Here is an 18,222-nt window from a genome sequence, read left to right as displayed (position 1 = left end):
TATAAGAAATAATATTAGTGTGAGCAGAAGTGTTCCTAACTGACCCTTATTTGTAATGTAACAGTAATTTACAAATATAAATAATAATAATAAAAAAATAAATAAGATATATAAACCTGATCAGTAAAAGCAATTTTAGCTAATCAAAATCCATAATTCTGAGAGCAAACAAACAGATCAAATCCATATTCAAACGTCCTGCCATTGTAATGTAATAAATCTCATCACAAAATAGGATGGACCGGCTGTACGGAGCACTGGACTTCAGCATCTGTCCGGTTATATAAGAAAAAGTGTTTGAAAAGGAAAAACAAGTTCCAATTTGTGGCAGTACCATTTATAATATATACATTTTTAAAACGATCTCCAATATTAATTTGCAACCTGCACTTGTTTTTCACCTTTCCAAACGAATGATATGAACAAGATGAAATTAACAATGTATACAACGCATACTGGGCTTAGTATATTTTTTACAATTTAAGCAAAATGTGGTTTAAAACAGGTCCTCCATAGACTTGCATTAGAAAAGAAAAAAGCTTGTCTGATGACAATATGGTAGATAGCAACAGTTGCTAAGATAGGACTGCAGTGTCATGTGTTTAAGGCGGAGCTTTAAAGGTTCAGCTGATGAGGGTGTCTTGTGGGTTACATAGCAGGCTTGAAAACCAATAAGACGGAGTGAGACATCATCACTCAAGTGAGCCCTAGGGGGACAAAAGGCTGTGATGGAGAACTTTGACATTCCAAAGTCACATTGAGTAACCATCACAGCAGGAGATGGTAGCGGGTGTCGTATACTTCAATATATGAGTGTCTGTGTGTGACAGCCTGTCACACCTAGCAGTAGTCTGGGGAAGTGTGCGTGTGCACATACTGTCCAGGGGGCACAGAAGAGAATGGGCACACTGCTGAGAGCCTCTCGCTCTAGATTCGATGTGACACCCTCCTGTGGTGACAACAGGGGGTGTGGCGTCCCTAGGACTGTCCTTCACAGCACACATCTCACCCTCTGAGTGTCCTCTGGGTCAACCCAAGATCTCAATCCTGTTGTGGGAGGTTCCACTCCCAACAGAGTTTGTCCAAAAAATAAAATAAAACAAAAATCCTCCACCAATCATGGGTCAATGACAAATAAGCATTTTTACAACTGAAGAATAGAAAACATTTCTTTAAGAAACGTTGTTAAAAAATACTTTGTATGCATGTTGTTTTTAAACATTTACATAATTTTCAAGAAATTAATGACTCTAGAATTTTTTTTCTTCTTAGATTTAAGTATAAAAAAGCTTTTAAATAAATTTAAAGATGATTTTACATTGTTAACCAAATGTCATAAATTGCTCCTTCATGATTATAATTGCCGATCATTGCCTTAAGAGACTTTTTGTCCTTCACAAACATTCATGGGCAGGATGTTTATGATATAATGTCATGTCCTATTTTATCTATTTCCTGTAATTTTTCCCTAAATAGACCACAAACAAACAAGCAAGCCAAAAAAATAAAAAATAAACCAGCTTCATTTTGACTGTGTGTGTGGTCAAAAGGTCAAAAAAGGCTTGTTATGTCGCTTCCTCTTTTTTGTTATGTCACTTCACAGAACAATACAGAGTAGACAGGAAAATAGGTGAAAGAGTGACGTTATGTCACTAAATTATACCAAACAGCTGCTAAAAGTGCTATCTTACGAAACTTCTCACATTCGCGTCTGACCCCCATAGCCTTTTTTATATCTCACACAAGCTTGAATTGTTGGGTGTTTCACAACACTAGTATTCACGGGCACACAGAGCCCTCAGCTCAAGAAAACACTCCATTTATGAACTGTACCGCTGTGCATTGGAATACAAATGTAGGAGAGTGCATATCTGCCGACTGGAACTAGGCATACGTCACTGTGAATGTGGCCGAGTGATGAATTACTGACCTTTTAGTGCCCACTCTGTGGTTGGGTGCAATATCAATGGTGTCTGTGGCTGAATCGTGCCGCACGGCCAATCCAAGGTCAGCGATGCAGCAGGTACCATTCCTCTTCACTAAGATGTTTTTGGATTTCACATCACGATGGGCAATTGCAGGCTTACCTGAGGATTGGACATGACACAGTACAGCATGAAACACGACTTCAAATCAATTACTCCTCTGATTAATGATGGAAAATGTCTAACACCTTGGCCAAACCAGAAACAGGAGCAATCAATAGATCCCCTCTTCTCTTCTTAATTAGACAGCAAGACATTTATTTGGTCGCTCGGTTTCTGTTCCTGTCATGTTATACTGAATACAAAATCATCTACATAACTGTATACAAAACATCACAAATATGTTTTGTGAAAACTTGTGTTGTACTGCTTAAAGCAGCATATTTCTATGAAAATATGGTCTTTTTCATGTAAATACGGCTATGTTTCAGGATGTATAAAAGAAAAGTGATTTGTGTATTGTGACTCACCCTGAGTGCCCACAATCTCCATATGCAGATGAGCCAGACCGCTAGCGGTGGAGAGAGACAGCTTGATCATGCCCTCCACTGTGACCGTGTACCTGTTCAGGTAGTCAAAGAGCGAGCCGTGCTCATGGTAATCAGAAACCAACCACAGCTGAGTCCATGTGCCGTTATCTGAGATGCACAGAGAGAGAAACCGCTGAATGTTCTGCACTTCGAGGGATAATAGAGTGTAAACATATTCTGAATCTGAACCTGATAAAAAAGGAATGAAATGCCTTTCATTATTTCCTCACCCGCATGTCCTTCCAATCCTGTATGAACTGATTTCTTATTGAACACAAAATAAGTTCTTATTAAGAATGTTGGGAACCAAAAAGCTGACGGTAAAAAATATTTTTTTTTCTCCATATTATGCAAGTTAATGGGAACCGTCAACAGTTTTTTATTTTGTTCTAAACTCAAAAAGGTTTGGAACAAGTTGAGGGTGAGTAAATGTTAAAAGTTTTTCCTTTTTGGGTGAACTATCCCTTTAATTAGTTAAGCAGGTAGTCTATCTCTACTGTACAGGGGTTCTTGTCCACTTGACCAATACATTTCAGTGACTTTTTCTAATTACTGGTAAGGGATTTTAACAAATACTTTTATTAAAATCTCTGTGGTGAATTCTCACATAGCCAATCCTTATAATTTTTTTTATATATATAAAAAGTGTGCAAAAAAAAGAAGAAAAAAAAAAGAAAAATTAAATTGAATGTGGCTTATTTTTTCATTCAATTACCACACAATGAATAATACAGGTTGCCTTTAACTGATAGACTGATGTTACTGCGCTGGCTTTTGAAGTCCTGCTCTACACAAAAACTCACCAAAATAAAAAATCTAATCAATTTAATATTTTAGAGCAGTGCAGAAATCAAACATTTCTTAAAAATGACCTAGAAAGCTGAAAAATAAAGAGAATAATAATTAAAAACTTTGCTTACAATATTTATTTTTTTTACAGATAATTGTACAGAAAAATTTCCTTGAGTTTCATGAGAATTATTTCCAAGCCTGAAAATCACAACTATTTTGTATCTTTTTTTTTATTCATTGATATCCCTTTAGAAACCTGACTGTATAACACTGTATATATAGTAGAATTGACTGATATCACAAACAGAAATGTGAAACACTACCCACATAAGCACACATACTCTGGAAAACCAATGAGGTAGATCAAACTTAATGGCACTGAACTGCTTTCGTTGTTGTCTGACCTTTGTTGTCTGCAGCAATAAAGCCCAGGATGTTCTCATGACGAAGCATGACAGTCTGGTAGATCTCCGCCTCACGGAACCAAGAACGCTCCTCTCTGGAGGAGAAGATCTTTACTGCCACCTCCTCTCCACGCCAGCGGCCCCTCCACACCTCTCCAAAACGACCCTTCCCTATGCTCTCCTGGAGGATGATGGTCCTGGCAATAGTCCTCTGCACTAGCAGTGGCAAACCTATAGAAGAAATGAAAAAGCATTTAGGGAAACTCCATTTCCAGCTTACAAATTCATATTTTATATGTTACTTGGAAATTCAATTTTGTCAGATTACACAGCAATGTCTACTGTCTGTGGAGAAAGATATCTCTCACTCTTTGCCCTCATAACGGTGTAATTATGGCATCTGCCAGCAGGGATTTAACACAGCCATGCAAACCAGCCAAACATTCAATCTTTGACATATGTCTACTATGCACAATGTTTGATATGAGATAATGACAGTCATCCAGGAGCTTAAAAAACAAAAAAAAAATTCCATCTAAAGCGCTGCCAAATATATAGTTCTTGGCTTGGACAAAATGCAATTATGACAGCTTCTAGACTAAAATCCTGGACTAAAGATAAAACCTACAGTGTTTCCAGCTTGGCTTGAGGCTCATAACACAAAGAGAGTATTAAACTGTCAGTTTACACATCCTCAATTGCTCCCAAGGGGCTCTGAAAACAAAGTTATGGAAATGGAAATGGAATTGGCTTAAGCGTACTTTGTGGTTTATGATGGATATTACAAGAAAAACAACCAGCAAATACATAAAAATGAAAGGGAATTCAACGATTTGATGATAATATTTGCATATTAGCAATAAGAGAGGTTCAACTTGATTCTAAGAAACCAGAAAAGGGAAAAAATATCAAGCTTATAGTATGATCTGATTCTGTTAAATACCTGAGCCAGATCCAGAAGTGGTCATGTCATAGATAAGGTCCTTCAGCGTGGTGCCGTCAGCAAGGAACGGGTGGTCCATAGTGGGGTCTTCCTCACTTGGCACACGATGGTGGATGATGGAGCGATTATGGCACATGTAGAAGATCAGCACCAGCACGAAGCTCAGCACGCAGATGGGGGCAGCAATCACTGCGGCCAAAGCTATGGGACTCAGAGACTGGGGTTCAGTCTCAGGCAACTCTGAAACAGGAAGAAGCAAAGCACATGCTTAGGCTGTAAACCAGTGGTTCAAAAATCAGTGGTTCCCAACCATGTTCCTGGAGGCCCCCCAACACTACATGTTTTTGATGTCACCTTAACCAAACACACTTGATTCAGATCATCAGCTCATTAGTGGAGATTTCGAGTCCTGAATTTGGCGTCAGTCAAAGGAGAAATGCAAATTGTGCACTGTTGGGGGGCCTCCGGGAATGTGGTTGAGAACCACTGCACTATGGGATCTTAGAAAACTTAAGTTTGATGTTAAAATTGTTTTAATATAATTAAATTGATTAAAACTCAAAAATTGTGCAACATTAAACTGACATCATATTTAAGTTTTTAAGAAAACAGAAGTATCAGACGTTCAACTCAGATAGGAGGCCCTTCATATATATTGTATTAGACAAAGAGGGGCTTTAGATTCAACAATGTTGAGATCCACTACTATAAACACACTCATACAACAAAAAAAAACTAACTTGTAATAAAAGGTAGTACTAGTGACTTGGTCAAAATGAAAAAAATAAAATAAATAAATACGCAAACAAACTTCGAATTTCAAATAAAGTGGAGTGAGTGATGTGACATTCAGCCAAGTATGGTGACCCACACTCAGAATTTGTGCTCTGCGTTTAACCCATCCAAAGTGCACACACACAGAGCAGTGAACACACACACACTGTGAACACACACCCGGAGCAGTGGGCAGCCATTTATGTTGCGGCACCCAGGGAGCAGTTGGGGGTTCAATGCTTTTGCTCAAGGGCACCTAAGTCGTGGTATTGAAGGTGGAGAGAGAACTGTACATGCACTCCCCCACCCACAATTCCTGCCGGCCCGGGACTTGAACCCACAACCTTTCAATTGGGAGTCCAACTCTCTAACCATTAGGCCACGACTTCCCATAGCCACGGGATATTAAAACTCTGAAAGTCATTCTTTTCACTTTAAAAACTCTAGTGGAGTAGCACGAGTGCAGTTATTCAAGCATACATTTCAAGCATCTGTTCTGTTCATCCTCTCATTCTAATGCTAGTCACTGCTCCTCTGCATTTCAACTTGAACCAAATACATTTGAGTTAAACTACTGAAATGATCTATTATTAATATTAAAGAGGTCACAGTGAGTTGAAGGCTATTCCTGTTGGCATGTATTTCATGTTTGTTATTTGTGCTTTGCTAGTATTTTTGAGCTCCCGTGGTGAAAAGTGGCTGAATCAATTTATACTGACTAATTGTTTTGATCTGTGACACAAACACATTTGGTGAAGTGCACTACTCTTTTCCCTCCCACCAAGCCTATTTCTATTCAAGGGATTTTGACTCGGCTGTGTCAATTCTGCTGGTATACTAGTAAGTGTATATATATATATACACTTAATATAATATAACATAATATAACATTTAATTAAACAACTAAAATTAAGTTTTATGTTTATTTTAAGTTTATTTATAAATATACAGTATAGAAATGGTGCAAAATCACGAAAAAAATTTCTACCAAGGGGGCCTGAGTCAACATGCTGTTCAGGCGGCCCAGAAACCATAGCGGCGCCCCGACTGCAGATTACATCAAAGATTCAAATCACTTTTCATTTTTTTTTTTGTCAAAACATACTGTTCAAACTGATGAAAAAAATGAAGAAACACAGCTGGCTTAAAAGAGCCAAGCCTAGCATCATTGTGAAGTGGAGAGCATGAAAGCTATGACACAAGAGCCAGTGTGCACACCAAGCTTTTTAGATTACACCAGTATGCAATGCATCCTTCATATACAAAAGCCACATGGAAATGCATTGATGGGGTCTTGTGACTGTGAGTGACTTCAGTGATACACAAGTGAAAAGGTCACAGGATATATTCTACACAATATGTTCTAAATATAAACTCTGGTATTGTGGCACTTTTATGAAATTATAGAGACACTATCTCTTGACAAAACAAACTCACTCAATGGTGGTCATATTGTTTTCTCACCTGGGGTGACTTTTGGGTTCCTGTTGCACATGTGTGTTTTGCAGCAGTACGGATGCTTTCCGTTGTTGGAGGGGGCGCACTGGAAAGGCCTGTCCCGTGGGTAAAGTGCATCCTGCTGAATGCACTGACCCTCCTGTGTCACAAACAGTCCGGCAGACTTTGTAATGACAGCAAAACACAGGCCAGTTGTGTTGCATGTTCGATTTACACATTGCTCACAATAACACAGGAGTCCTGATTCAGAAGAGAGAGAGAAAGAGGCTCTAGGTTAGGACACATTTAGATATTTGGCTTGTTACATTGCATTGGAAGTGTTATTAGAGGATTCTCCCATTCAATAACGTGATAAAAACACAGACGATGTGAGCTTTTTATTTTCATCATAAAGGATTTAGGGTTAAAATGTACACTGCCGTTAAAATGATTTTTGAAAGAAAAACACACTTTTATTCAGTAAGGAGACATTAAATTAAACATTTATCATGTCGTAAAAGTTTTTCTTTCAAATAAATATAGTTTTTTAAGCATGAGAGCATAAGAGACTTATGAAAACCACTGAGAAAAAACCTTATCAACCCCAAACATTTGAATGGTAGTGGGAATTAAATGTATAAGGGGACACAGGGACAGGTCACCAAATTTTTAAGCATCTTTGGTCACCGCATTCACTCAAGCAGTTACACTGTGATAAATTAATCTTTTGAGGTATAGATATTTCCTGTTGTCTTTTAATTAATATTTCAACACAGTATACACTGTTTGTCATTCCAATAAAACATAAAATTTCAATCTGAATACAAAGTCAAAAAAAAACATATGTGCATAATAAATAGAAAACATAGAAAAATGTGGTTCTAAATAGTTTTCGATAGATTATAACATGCCAACTCCAGTTTTTCATAAAATCTGCTATGCCTTTGTCAACAAATTATGTTTTTACCATTATTAACCTAGAATCAATACAGACAAAACAGTTATCAAGAACTGCTAATGGCCCACCTTACACATCTAAATTGGGAAAGCACATTTGACAGTGTATTAAATGAAGATACTTTGTTCTACTCCATAGGTCTACAACCCACTGTCTTACAGAGTTCAGCTCCAATAATCATCAAACACACCTGAAACAACTGATCAGAGTCTTCAGAATCACTTGTAAAGTCACAGGCCATGGTCCAAACCAAACCAAACCAATCCAGCTTTGTTGGTACCATGATGTTGATCATCAACTTTTTTTGTGAACTCAGCCTTTGATCCTAAGTTTGTGGAGCGCATGCACATGAATGTGTGACATCAGTGGTGAACAGCCAATCACAGGCCTTGCAACACAAAGCAAGCGAGAATCACTTCTTCTGCGATTCCCAGCAAGATTCAAAAATCAGAATATGAGGAATTTAAACACATTTACACTGAAGAAAGTACTTGTCCATGAAAGGGGACAAATAAAAGAAATGATCAGTGCAGTCACAAATGAAACTTGTGAAGTTAGTTTATATAGTTGATATTATATAGAGATAGAGACTCTAACATGTAATTATTGTGTGTAGTAATTTTTTTAAGCATTATCTATTGATTCTACAGTTTATTTATATTACATATTATCTGTATATATTAATATTCATTTAAAATAAATGATTTATAATAATTGTTAAACTAAAATTGCTTGTGCGTAAGGGATTATATAAATCATATATTAATTATATAAATCATATAAAATAATTAAAGTAATTATCATTAAAACCGGACAATTTTGTTGTATTTTATTATTTTTTACTATGTAGTGACCTTTAATTTGAGGGAAGAGAAACTGGGGGGGGGGGGGGGGGTGACTTTTCTGTGTCAGATGTGTCACTTTGCTCACATCTGATTGGTACAATTTCCATTTGAGATGTAACACTTTATTATAAGGTGTCCTTGTTATACATGTGACATGTACTGACTATAATAATAACTTATTTATGTATAATTAATTAATTAATTATGTATAATTACATGCAAGTAACCCTAAGCCAAACCCTAATCCTAACCCTAACCATATAAGTACATTACTCAGTACTTAAATGTATGATTACACTATAACAAGGACATCTTGAAATAAAATCATAACCTGCCCTGGAGCAGGTTAGCTGTGGAGTGTAAATTACTATGAAACGTCGATAAAAGCCAAGTCACTTTCATGGTACCTAAAACCCAGGACTGGTAGAAACTAAACTAAACTTTGCAGGATAGTGGGTCCCTAGGAGCAGAGTTGTCAAACTGTTAAAAATACCTAAACTCAACAACACCATTTCAAATCATGGAGTATGTCCTGTTAACCTGGTTACTCAGGAAAAGGAGACAGTCAATGCAATCTCCTAGACGGGCTGAGTCAGCCCAGATGCTGTCTGAAGTCTAGAGTTGTGGAGATACAAGGACACAAACCTGCAGAGACAGCAGTGGCCAAACCTCAAGCAGCCACAGGCCTCAATTAAACCAAAGAATTCAGATGTCTATAACTTGGAAACTGAGAGAAGCAGTAAACCTGTTTTCCTTACAGGGGAAAACAACTGACATATTTTGAAGGAGAATACAGTATTCCAACAAACAAAACTTTCCTCTTTCAAATAAATGCTGTTCTTTACAGAAAGAAACACGAAAAATCCCAGTTTCCTGTCAAATAGCGCCTTATTAGTGGTCTAAGTTATATTTTGCGTCTGACTGCGCTAATACTGTCAAAAACACACAAGGTTTACATATAAATATATAAATATTGTAATGAATATTGGCTGAATATTAGATGCTTGCAGCTCTTAAAGTGTTTTAATTCTGAAGCGATGAATTTGTGTAAGAAAAATAGCCATATTTACAACTTTATCAACCTTAATCTCTATCTTCCGCTAACTGTCGTACTACTATTTTGTGACCGGTGTTTTTGATTTGCTCTCTCCTCTGCGCTTTCATTCTCGTCACTTTTGCATTTGTCATTGCTTTTGCCTATGTCCTACATTATCCACTGGACGCCACCGACTTTAAATAAAAAATCGACTGTTTACAGTTGTCCTACATTATCACACACTATTTTTAACACAGTAAAGCTGCTTTGACACAGTCTGTCTTGTATAAAGCTCTATATAAATGTGACTTGACTTACCAACAATGTAATGCTAATGTCTATTTTTTTGTTTTTTTTTTGTTTAAAGGGTTCATATAATGCTGCTAAAAAGAACATTACTTTGTGTATTTAGTGTAATGAAATGTGTTTATGGGGTTTAAGGTTAAAAAAAAACATTATTTCCACATACTGTACATCATTATTTCTCCTCTATGCCCCGCCTTCTGAAACGCGTCGATTTTCACAAGGCTCATCTCTGTGAAAAGTGAGGTGTGTTGTGATTGGTCAGCTATCCAGCGCGTTGTGATTGGCCGAATACCTCAAGCGTGAGACGAAAATGTTATGCTTCTTAACACTCTAAAGTGAGCCGTGGCCAGCTTGAGTGACCAGAGGCGGGTGCCTTGAGAACGGCACGGCCGGTGGATTCTACGAAGGAACGTACCTTGGTCTTGCAGCAACCACATGTGACGACGAGTGTTAACTTTTATAAAGAATATCTCTTTGGATTTGAGACTTTAGTCTTTGCAACTTCACAGATCTTCTTTATTCACCAAGAGCTTGTAACACTCCAAAGAGAAAGGAACATTTTAAATCACATCATATGACCCCTTTAAATGTCTTTTTTTTTTTGTACAGCTCTTCAGAAGCCATAGAAAATGTTTCTGAGAAGACAAATTAGGCAAGATTTTCCCTGATCATCCTGAATCAAGAAGATTATTTCAAGAACCGACTCAGTCTGATTTGTAAACAAATCTTTCAGACTAAATTTGACCTGAATAAACTATTTTAATGAAAAGGTCCGACTCAAAAGTATGATTCATTCATAAATAAGACATCACTTCTGAACATGTGAAGAAGCATTAGGGGGAAATGTCAAGATATTCTGTGAACTACAACTGAAAATGTATGTTTCCCTTCCACACACATCTACCATGTGGTTTCAGAACACCTGTAAAGCTAAAATCACATGTTTTTTTTTTTGTTTTTTTTTTTAGCTTGGCAGCCCCAGTCCTTTATTAGGCCGGTGACACACTGGATGCGTGGCGCAAGCGTCTCAGCCGCGTGGCGTGTCGGTTTTTAATTCGGCTCCCATGTTAACAGGTTAGAGCTTACAGACCACCTGCGTGAGACGCGTGTAAGTGTGTAAAAAAAAGTATGTATTGTTGTAATGAAGACAAGAGCCTGGTCTGTCAACGGTCTCCCTCTACAGCAGCAGCGTGCCAGAGCCGCGTCAGGCACGCTTCTGGTGTGTATAGACACAGAATCCGCCACGCTTCTGGGACGCTTCAGACACGCGGCGCTCACGCCACGCAGCCAGTGTGTCACCGGCCTTAGGAAGAGATGCAAGGATATTCTTCATAATATCTCCTAGTGTATTCAACAGAAAAACGACTTGCAGGTGAGTAAAGTATGGCAGAATTTTCCTTTTTGGTGAACTATTCTTTAAATCTAAATAGAATTCTAAAGCCTGGTATCACAGACAGGGCTTAGGTTAAGCCAGGATTAGACCATAGTTCAATTAGTACATTTAGTAGCTTTTATAAATGTGCCTTCAAAATAAAACATTACTGGTGTGCATCTCGAGACAAATCAATAGTACTGACATATTTTAAGATATGCTAGTGCCAGTTTCTTACAGTTAAAACAGGACATGCATTTTAGTCTGAGCCTAGGTTTAGGCCTTGTCTGTGAAACCAAGGGTAAATTCTGAGAAGATGCTGGTATTCAAACAGAGAAACAGTTGCAATGGCAGCAAGGCACTGAATATTCTCTAGAAAATTCCTTAAAAAAGTAATAAAATTAGATACAATTTGGCTACATCAGTGTTTATATTTTCCATGTATATTTCACTGTAAAAGTTTAAAGTTTCAATTTGTTGTGTTTGTAATTTTTATTGTTTTTTTTTGTTTTTTTATCTGACAACAATCCATGACATTGTGAAAACCACAACTATTTTTTTTGTAATGAAAATTATCTTTTTGTTACTGGATTCTTGTGACTACGGCCCAGAAGAAAAACAGGCTACCAATCTTACTTGTGTAGGATGTCTGTCTCCAATACAAGAATCTCACAAGGACGCACTGTTTCACTTCATTAAAAAAAATAAAGAAAATTAAATCACACCACTTTGACAAGCGGTTTTGAAATAAAATCGATTATAGGTGAGAGATTTTACATCAAACAGTGTTCCAATTAAATGATTCCCTCAGAGAAGAGATAAGGAGCAGAAAGTCAAACAAAGTGTCTCACTCTGCACCCACTGGGGTCATAATGTATGCAGTATATGCTGTGTGTTGACGCAGTCACTACTCTGAATGAAGTCGTAAGTGAATAAGAGTTTCAGACTAACAAATTTCAAAACTATTAATCAAAAGCTGCCATCAATAACCGCCATAATACATTATGGGGGCCTGGAATATGCAATCCATTATGTATAATTGATTCAGTTTTGAACACAACACAGACATGATGTACAAAACAAATGGTGACTGTATGAACCAAACTATAAAGGATTGGTTTAGGTTTACCTTGTTAATCTGTTTTCTGATAGAAAGTTCATGACATTAAATCACTTTTTGTTCATCTCCATAATTACGATGCTATCACAGAAAAAATGAATCAATTACTTTTGTCGCTTAGCAACTGTAGTTGCAGCACATTGCTGAACTCATTGCTTTCAGTTACCTTTAAAAATCCCATTACTCACGCAGAGCCTCCACCCATAAAGCACCCTCACACACCCTCACCTCAACGTACTCCAGCAATGCTTATAAAGCATGGTAAAATTAGTCTATTTATGCATGTATGTAATTTATTATTTATTATTTGTAATATTTTATATTTGTAATATCTTATGTCTGCCCTATCTCCACTTCAGCTTCGGTTTGTTAATAGATCAACACTGATGATTATTCGAATGTACTAAAGCATAAAGATGAAAAGTTCATGTTATGGAGGGGCGTCTCCTCGCTCACTGTAATGAAACTGAAAATTCTTCAGACTAGAACAAAAAGGAAGTGGGCGTGTCCAGACAGCAACGACTTAACCAAAGCCTCGCCAATGTAATGAGTAATAACTGAGTGAGCTGACATTTCCATTAGTAGCCAACTTCAAGCATGTTTTTGTTTTGAAAGTCTGGAAAGGATAGATCAGATTCTTTTAATAGCACAGGAAATACAGAGGATGGTAGACAAAATAAAACATAGACATGCAGATCTGAATCAGTCAGTATCCAGATCACCAAGATAATGGTAACTCAGCTGATAAACATGTACACACATTGTTGTCACTCAAAAGCACTTTAGTAAGATCAGTACGATCCAGTAAGAAGTGCGTCAGTAGATTTGTTTTGGAAAAACAACAAAAACAACAAAAACTATTATTCGGTATGAATATGATCAAAAGTTTCTACAACTTTCACTTTAGAGCCAAAATCTGGCTTTACACTTGAAATAAATTAAGATGTGACCTTGATAATTATCGTTAACGACTGAAAAATGATCATGATCATTTTTTGGCCATATCGCCCAGCCCTACTTTGTAGTTTAAGACTGCCCTCTGGCTCTGTCTGAACACATAACCTTAGGCGTGCGCACATTCAGCTTGTCTGGAGGAGGGAGTCAGACGTCTTAACCTGCCAAGTTTGGAGAACATTACACAGATGAGGCTCCGCGTCCAAATCTGTGAGTCACACTCAGAAAGACACTGTGGCCAGCAGCAAAACACCCACCAACTTAATCCAGATTACCACAACAAACGGACTCTAGATCCTCAACCGCATGACCAAAACAAACAACGATGAGAGAATTGTGATTGTATAATGGACAGAAGGAAAAAAATACTACTTTGGAATACATCCAAAGCCAATTTTTGCTTTTCTTGTCAAGTGAGACCACCAATCAATCAATTAATCAATCAGTGCAACCCTAGTCTGTAGGTATGTTTACTGTCTATGGCTTTTAATTTGTTGACGGAAACATTTTCTGAGAATTCAATTTCAATTTATTTTCTGATGCATGGTTCGAGTCAATAACCTGCTCTGTAAACATTCACGCTGACTCTCTGCTATTTCCACATGAGAGAATATGCTCAGGCATGCACAAATGGAAACCAGCTGATTCTGATTGGTAGGCAACCAATTCTGGCACCTACAAGTTATTCTGTCCTAGAACTGGCAGACACATTTGACTCAAAGACCCTGTTTGCACCTGGGACCTGATCCCAAAATAATGTGTATAGACGAACTGGAAACCAAAAACTGCATACACTATTTCCCCTACTAAGGATTTATAAAAATAAACAAAAACAAACAACACCAACACTTGAAGTAAAAAATACATGTGCTGTCTGCACCCTCTGGACCTTGTTTATTTAATGGTGGAAGCAATTTGGAAACTCTGGAGGTCTAGTAACAATCTGAAGAAAATTAATAACATGCTGTACATTTACATGAACATTTAGAATAAAAATGTATACGGTAAGGTGCTCAAATTAGGCTAAATAGCTTTAAACGCAATTTACATAACTAATTGGAAAGGCATTAAAAATGTTATGTTCAAAAAAGTAAAGACTTTTGATGGATGGCTTTTTGCAAGATAATTTCCATGGAATTTTAAGCTGGATGCATTTATTTAATGGATTTGTCAGATAATACTATTTCCAATTCCTATGGGTTCTAAATTGAAGAAATCTTTTTACAGATTAACAGAGTCAAAAGTAAACATTTTCACTCAAATAAAGACTAGTCTCTGATGTGCACTTGACTTGTGAGAGTCTTGAAAGACATAACTTTCTCTGAATTATTATGCAGCCATGAATGAGCGCATATTGGAAATAAAAGCGCTGCATTTAATTCTCTCTCTGTTGTAAATTTGCTCCATCAGTCTTGTGAAGCCGCTTTCATATTGCCGTTCACACAGCAGGTTGATGCTCAGGAAATGCTCCAGCATGGCCACTGCATGTAACTTTTAGCAAGATTCACTTGTTTAAAACACCCTAAATTGTACATTTACTATATAACCATTATTTTGCTAATAAAGATCAAAATAAATAAAACTCTATTGAAATTAATTATTTATTATCGCCGCGATCGATCACAGTTTCAGTATAGTTCTGTGTAAACTGCATAGATAAACCGCACTGTCAGCAGGCATTTCATAATCTAGAAGGACAAAAACATTATTAATCATTTTGATATAACATTCCAGTTGAGAAATTCAATAAAATATGATGTTTTGTTTGTTACATTCCAATATTCCAGAAAATATTATTCAGTGAATTAACATTATCCAGTGAATTATTCTTGACTCTGTAGTTATTAAACAGCATATAAACCTACTAAAACGGTAGTTAATAAATGACTAAGCATCAACATTTTTTTTGTTTATTGTTAATGTTAGTGTTGTTGCCGTTGATGCTTTTTATGAATAAAATGTTTTTTTATTGTAATATAAAGATTTAATTTAACATGAAAGACAACACTTTAAAAAAAGATGACTGAAAAGAGGAAAAAACAAAGTGAAGTATGTTCTTTCTTCACTTAGTCATTTATTTACTTTATAACAGTTAATAAATATTGGTTCTGCATATCAGTTAAAGGGCACACAAACATGCAAATAATTGGTATCGTATCAGTTATAAAAAAATTCAATATCGGTTGATCACTACTAATTTTGCCTATTGTATTAAGGATATTTAGATGCTTTACAGGAATTTTTTTTTTTATAATGATTAAAAAAATACTTTTTAGCAGAGGAATCTTTTTGGCACACACAACACTCAGCAGTATCAATACACAGTTTCATGTGTCTGGATAGCAATATGCATATGAAAATTGTATGCAAATGAGATTATACTTAAAAATCTGTTGTTAAATATATGTAATTAAATATGGTAATTTCTGTGATTTTGGAATAAGGAATAAAGCTTGTGCACATAAACTTCTGCAGGGATTCATACATTTGTATAAATTTGATAATCTACCACTTGTGCATACGCATACTTTTAGGATGAAAACTATACAAAATTTTACACATGAGGCCCACTGAGTGATCTGATCACAAGTGGCCAATTGAGTGACAGCACTGTTTACACTTGGTATGTAGTCTATGAAGTGACCACTTGTGATCGGACTTTGTTAAGGAGAGTCTTTTTTAATACATTACTTGTTACATATAGTGTTGTCACGGTACCAAATGTCAGTATTCGGTACTGATTACATCGAAAATCCACGGTTCTCAGTACCAATTTCGGTACCAAAGCAAAACACAAAAATATGCATATTTAAAAAAAAAAACTTTTTATCACTAAAAATAAAACCAATGCCATTCTTTATACTTATTTACAATTGTGTTTAAAGTTTTTCTACAAGTAATATAATTATGAAAAACAGTAAACAAGTTTCACCCAAATTTTATTTGTCTTTTAATTACTGAAATTTAAAAACATTTTATTTTTTGGTAAATAAAGGGGATTTGCTATTAAAATAAAAACATGGATGAAATATTGTGTGATTTATTTCTTTAAAAAATAAAGTTTTATTAATTATTTCTACAGTAGTAGCAGTATCACATACATTCTACTAAATAATAGTAATATTTCTAACACAATGCCTTTATGTAAAAATGAACTTTTATTTTGACAGGTTACCATGAATACCTTTAAATGGACACTGTTTTTCCTCAAATGAAACAGTAAAATGCTTGTGAAGTTTCATTTTCATGACTGGATTTTGAGATTCCGTCCACATTTTCTGCTTCGCGGAAATCATAGCACTGAACCGGGTTTGAACGGGACCTCGGTACTACCGGTACTTAAAGAAACCTGGTAACGTCACATTTACAATTTTTTAGTACTGACTTGGTACCGAGGTACCGGGTCTTTTGACAACAATAATTACATCGATGTATCTTTTAATGTTTAAACAGGAAGAAACCTAACTTGCTCTCAAATATAATTGAGATTCAACAGAACAGCAATAGGACAGAAATGTGGCCCCATGTGTTTCAGACTGCCTATGGGTTTTGAGTAATCAAAAGTGATTCATGTAGAGCTGTTAGAACGTAATTGTAACGATAGAAGCGTTGTTTAAAAAAAGTAGGGATCCAGTCAGGACAGGCAGGGTCAGATACCAGCAAACAATAAAATTCAAGGGACAGACAAAAGAGTAATCTAACAAGACAATCCAAAAGCAATGATCAGGGCAGGCAGCAGTCAATCAAAAACAAGGTAACAGTCCAAGGATCAAAACACGAGAAAGGCTAAACTTAGGAACATGGAAACTAGGAAACACGGAAGAGCTAAACATTCAGTCATGAGCGATACAAGCTTGTGTGTGTGCTGTTCTTATAGCATGAGACTGATGAGATGATGAGAGACAGGTGATTGCAATTAATGATGAGTCCGGGCAAAGGATTATGGGAAATGGAGTCCAGGGTGAAGTGGTAAGAGTCTGGAATGGAGTGCCCTTTAGTGAAGCTCACAGGCACTCCAGCTAGAGATTGTGACAATAATCTTCCAGAGCAGATATGAATGTAGTTTTAAACATATACCAGGTTGAGACAAACCTTTAAGATGTGTGTGATAATGTGGTTCAAAATATACTTTCTGATGATTACACAAGACACAAATTTAGTACAGTGGTCATGCAGAATAAGGCATTAATAATGCTTTATGAGTACTAATAAACTGTCAATATACTAGTAAAATGCATGCCAATAAACGACTAGTTAATAGTGTTGATAATTGGTCCCTAAGCTAAAGTGTTTTCAAATTCTATACAATTTTGTCTAAATAAATTTGAAAGAAAACACTAAGTACTAAAATCAACCATTTTAAATGCTACTTGAATTTAGGCAATACAATATTATACTACAGTATCACAATATAATGCACAGTTTTTTATGGATTATTTACATCTTAGAGGTAATCTAAACATAAAAAGAGGAAATTAGCATGACAATTAAATATTCAATATCGGCCTATAATATCAGCCAGTAAACACTATAGTACCAACATATTATACGACCCTATTATAATATTATTATTAATGTAATAATATGTTTGGGGAGAATTTACCAGTTTCTATAGATCAAGCTCAAATTTAGCTGTTTATACGGCCAGATGATAATACCACATAATAAGATCCATTTCTTGTGTTCTGACTTTCAAGCAGTGCAAATCTGCACAAGAAGGAATAAATAAATAAAATAATAAAAGGAAGCAGGTAAAACATTCAGAC

At 36.2% G+C, this 18,222-nt stretch overlaps 1 protein-coding gene across 1 annotated transcript in view; it reads right to left on the bottom strand.

The window, feature by feature from the left end:
• The window catches only part of LOC113116701 (TGF-beta receptor type-1-like), a 32,777-nt gene that overhangs the window by 12,888 nt on the left and 1,667 nt on the right, over nt 1–18,222 (bottom strand). Inside the window, exons 2-6 of the mRNA XM_026285016.1 lie at nt 6,893–7,126; nt 4,655–4,894; nt 3,712–3,942; nt 2,456–2,623; nt 1,931–2,087 (exon numbers count right to left, since the gene is read on the bottom strand). Coding sequence (XP_026140801.1) covers nt 1,931–2,087; nt 2,456–2,623; nt 3,712–3,942; nt 4,655–4,894; nt 6,893–7,126 — 1,030 coding nt within the window. The remainder of the gene's footprint in view (nt 1–1,930; nt 2,088–2,455; nt 2,624–3,711; nt 3,943–4,654; nt 4,895–6,892; nt 7,127–18,222) is intronic.

The sequence above is a fragment of the Carassius auratus genome, chromosome 2 (assembly GCF_003368295.1).
Source record: "Carassius auratus strain Wakin chromosome 2, ASM336829v1, whole genome shotgun sequence".
In the NCBI taxonomy this organism is placed as follows: Eukaryota; Metazoa; Chordata; class Actinopteri; order Cypriniformes; family Cyprinidae; genus Carassius; species Carassius auratus.
Note: the sequence above shows the minus strand (reverse complement) of the source record. Positions and strands in the feature narration are given on the sequence as shown.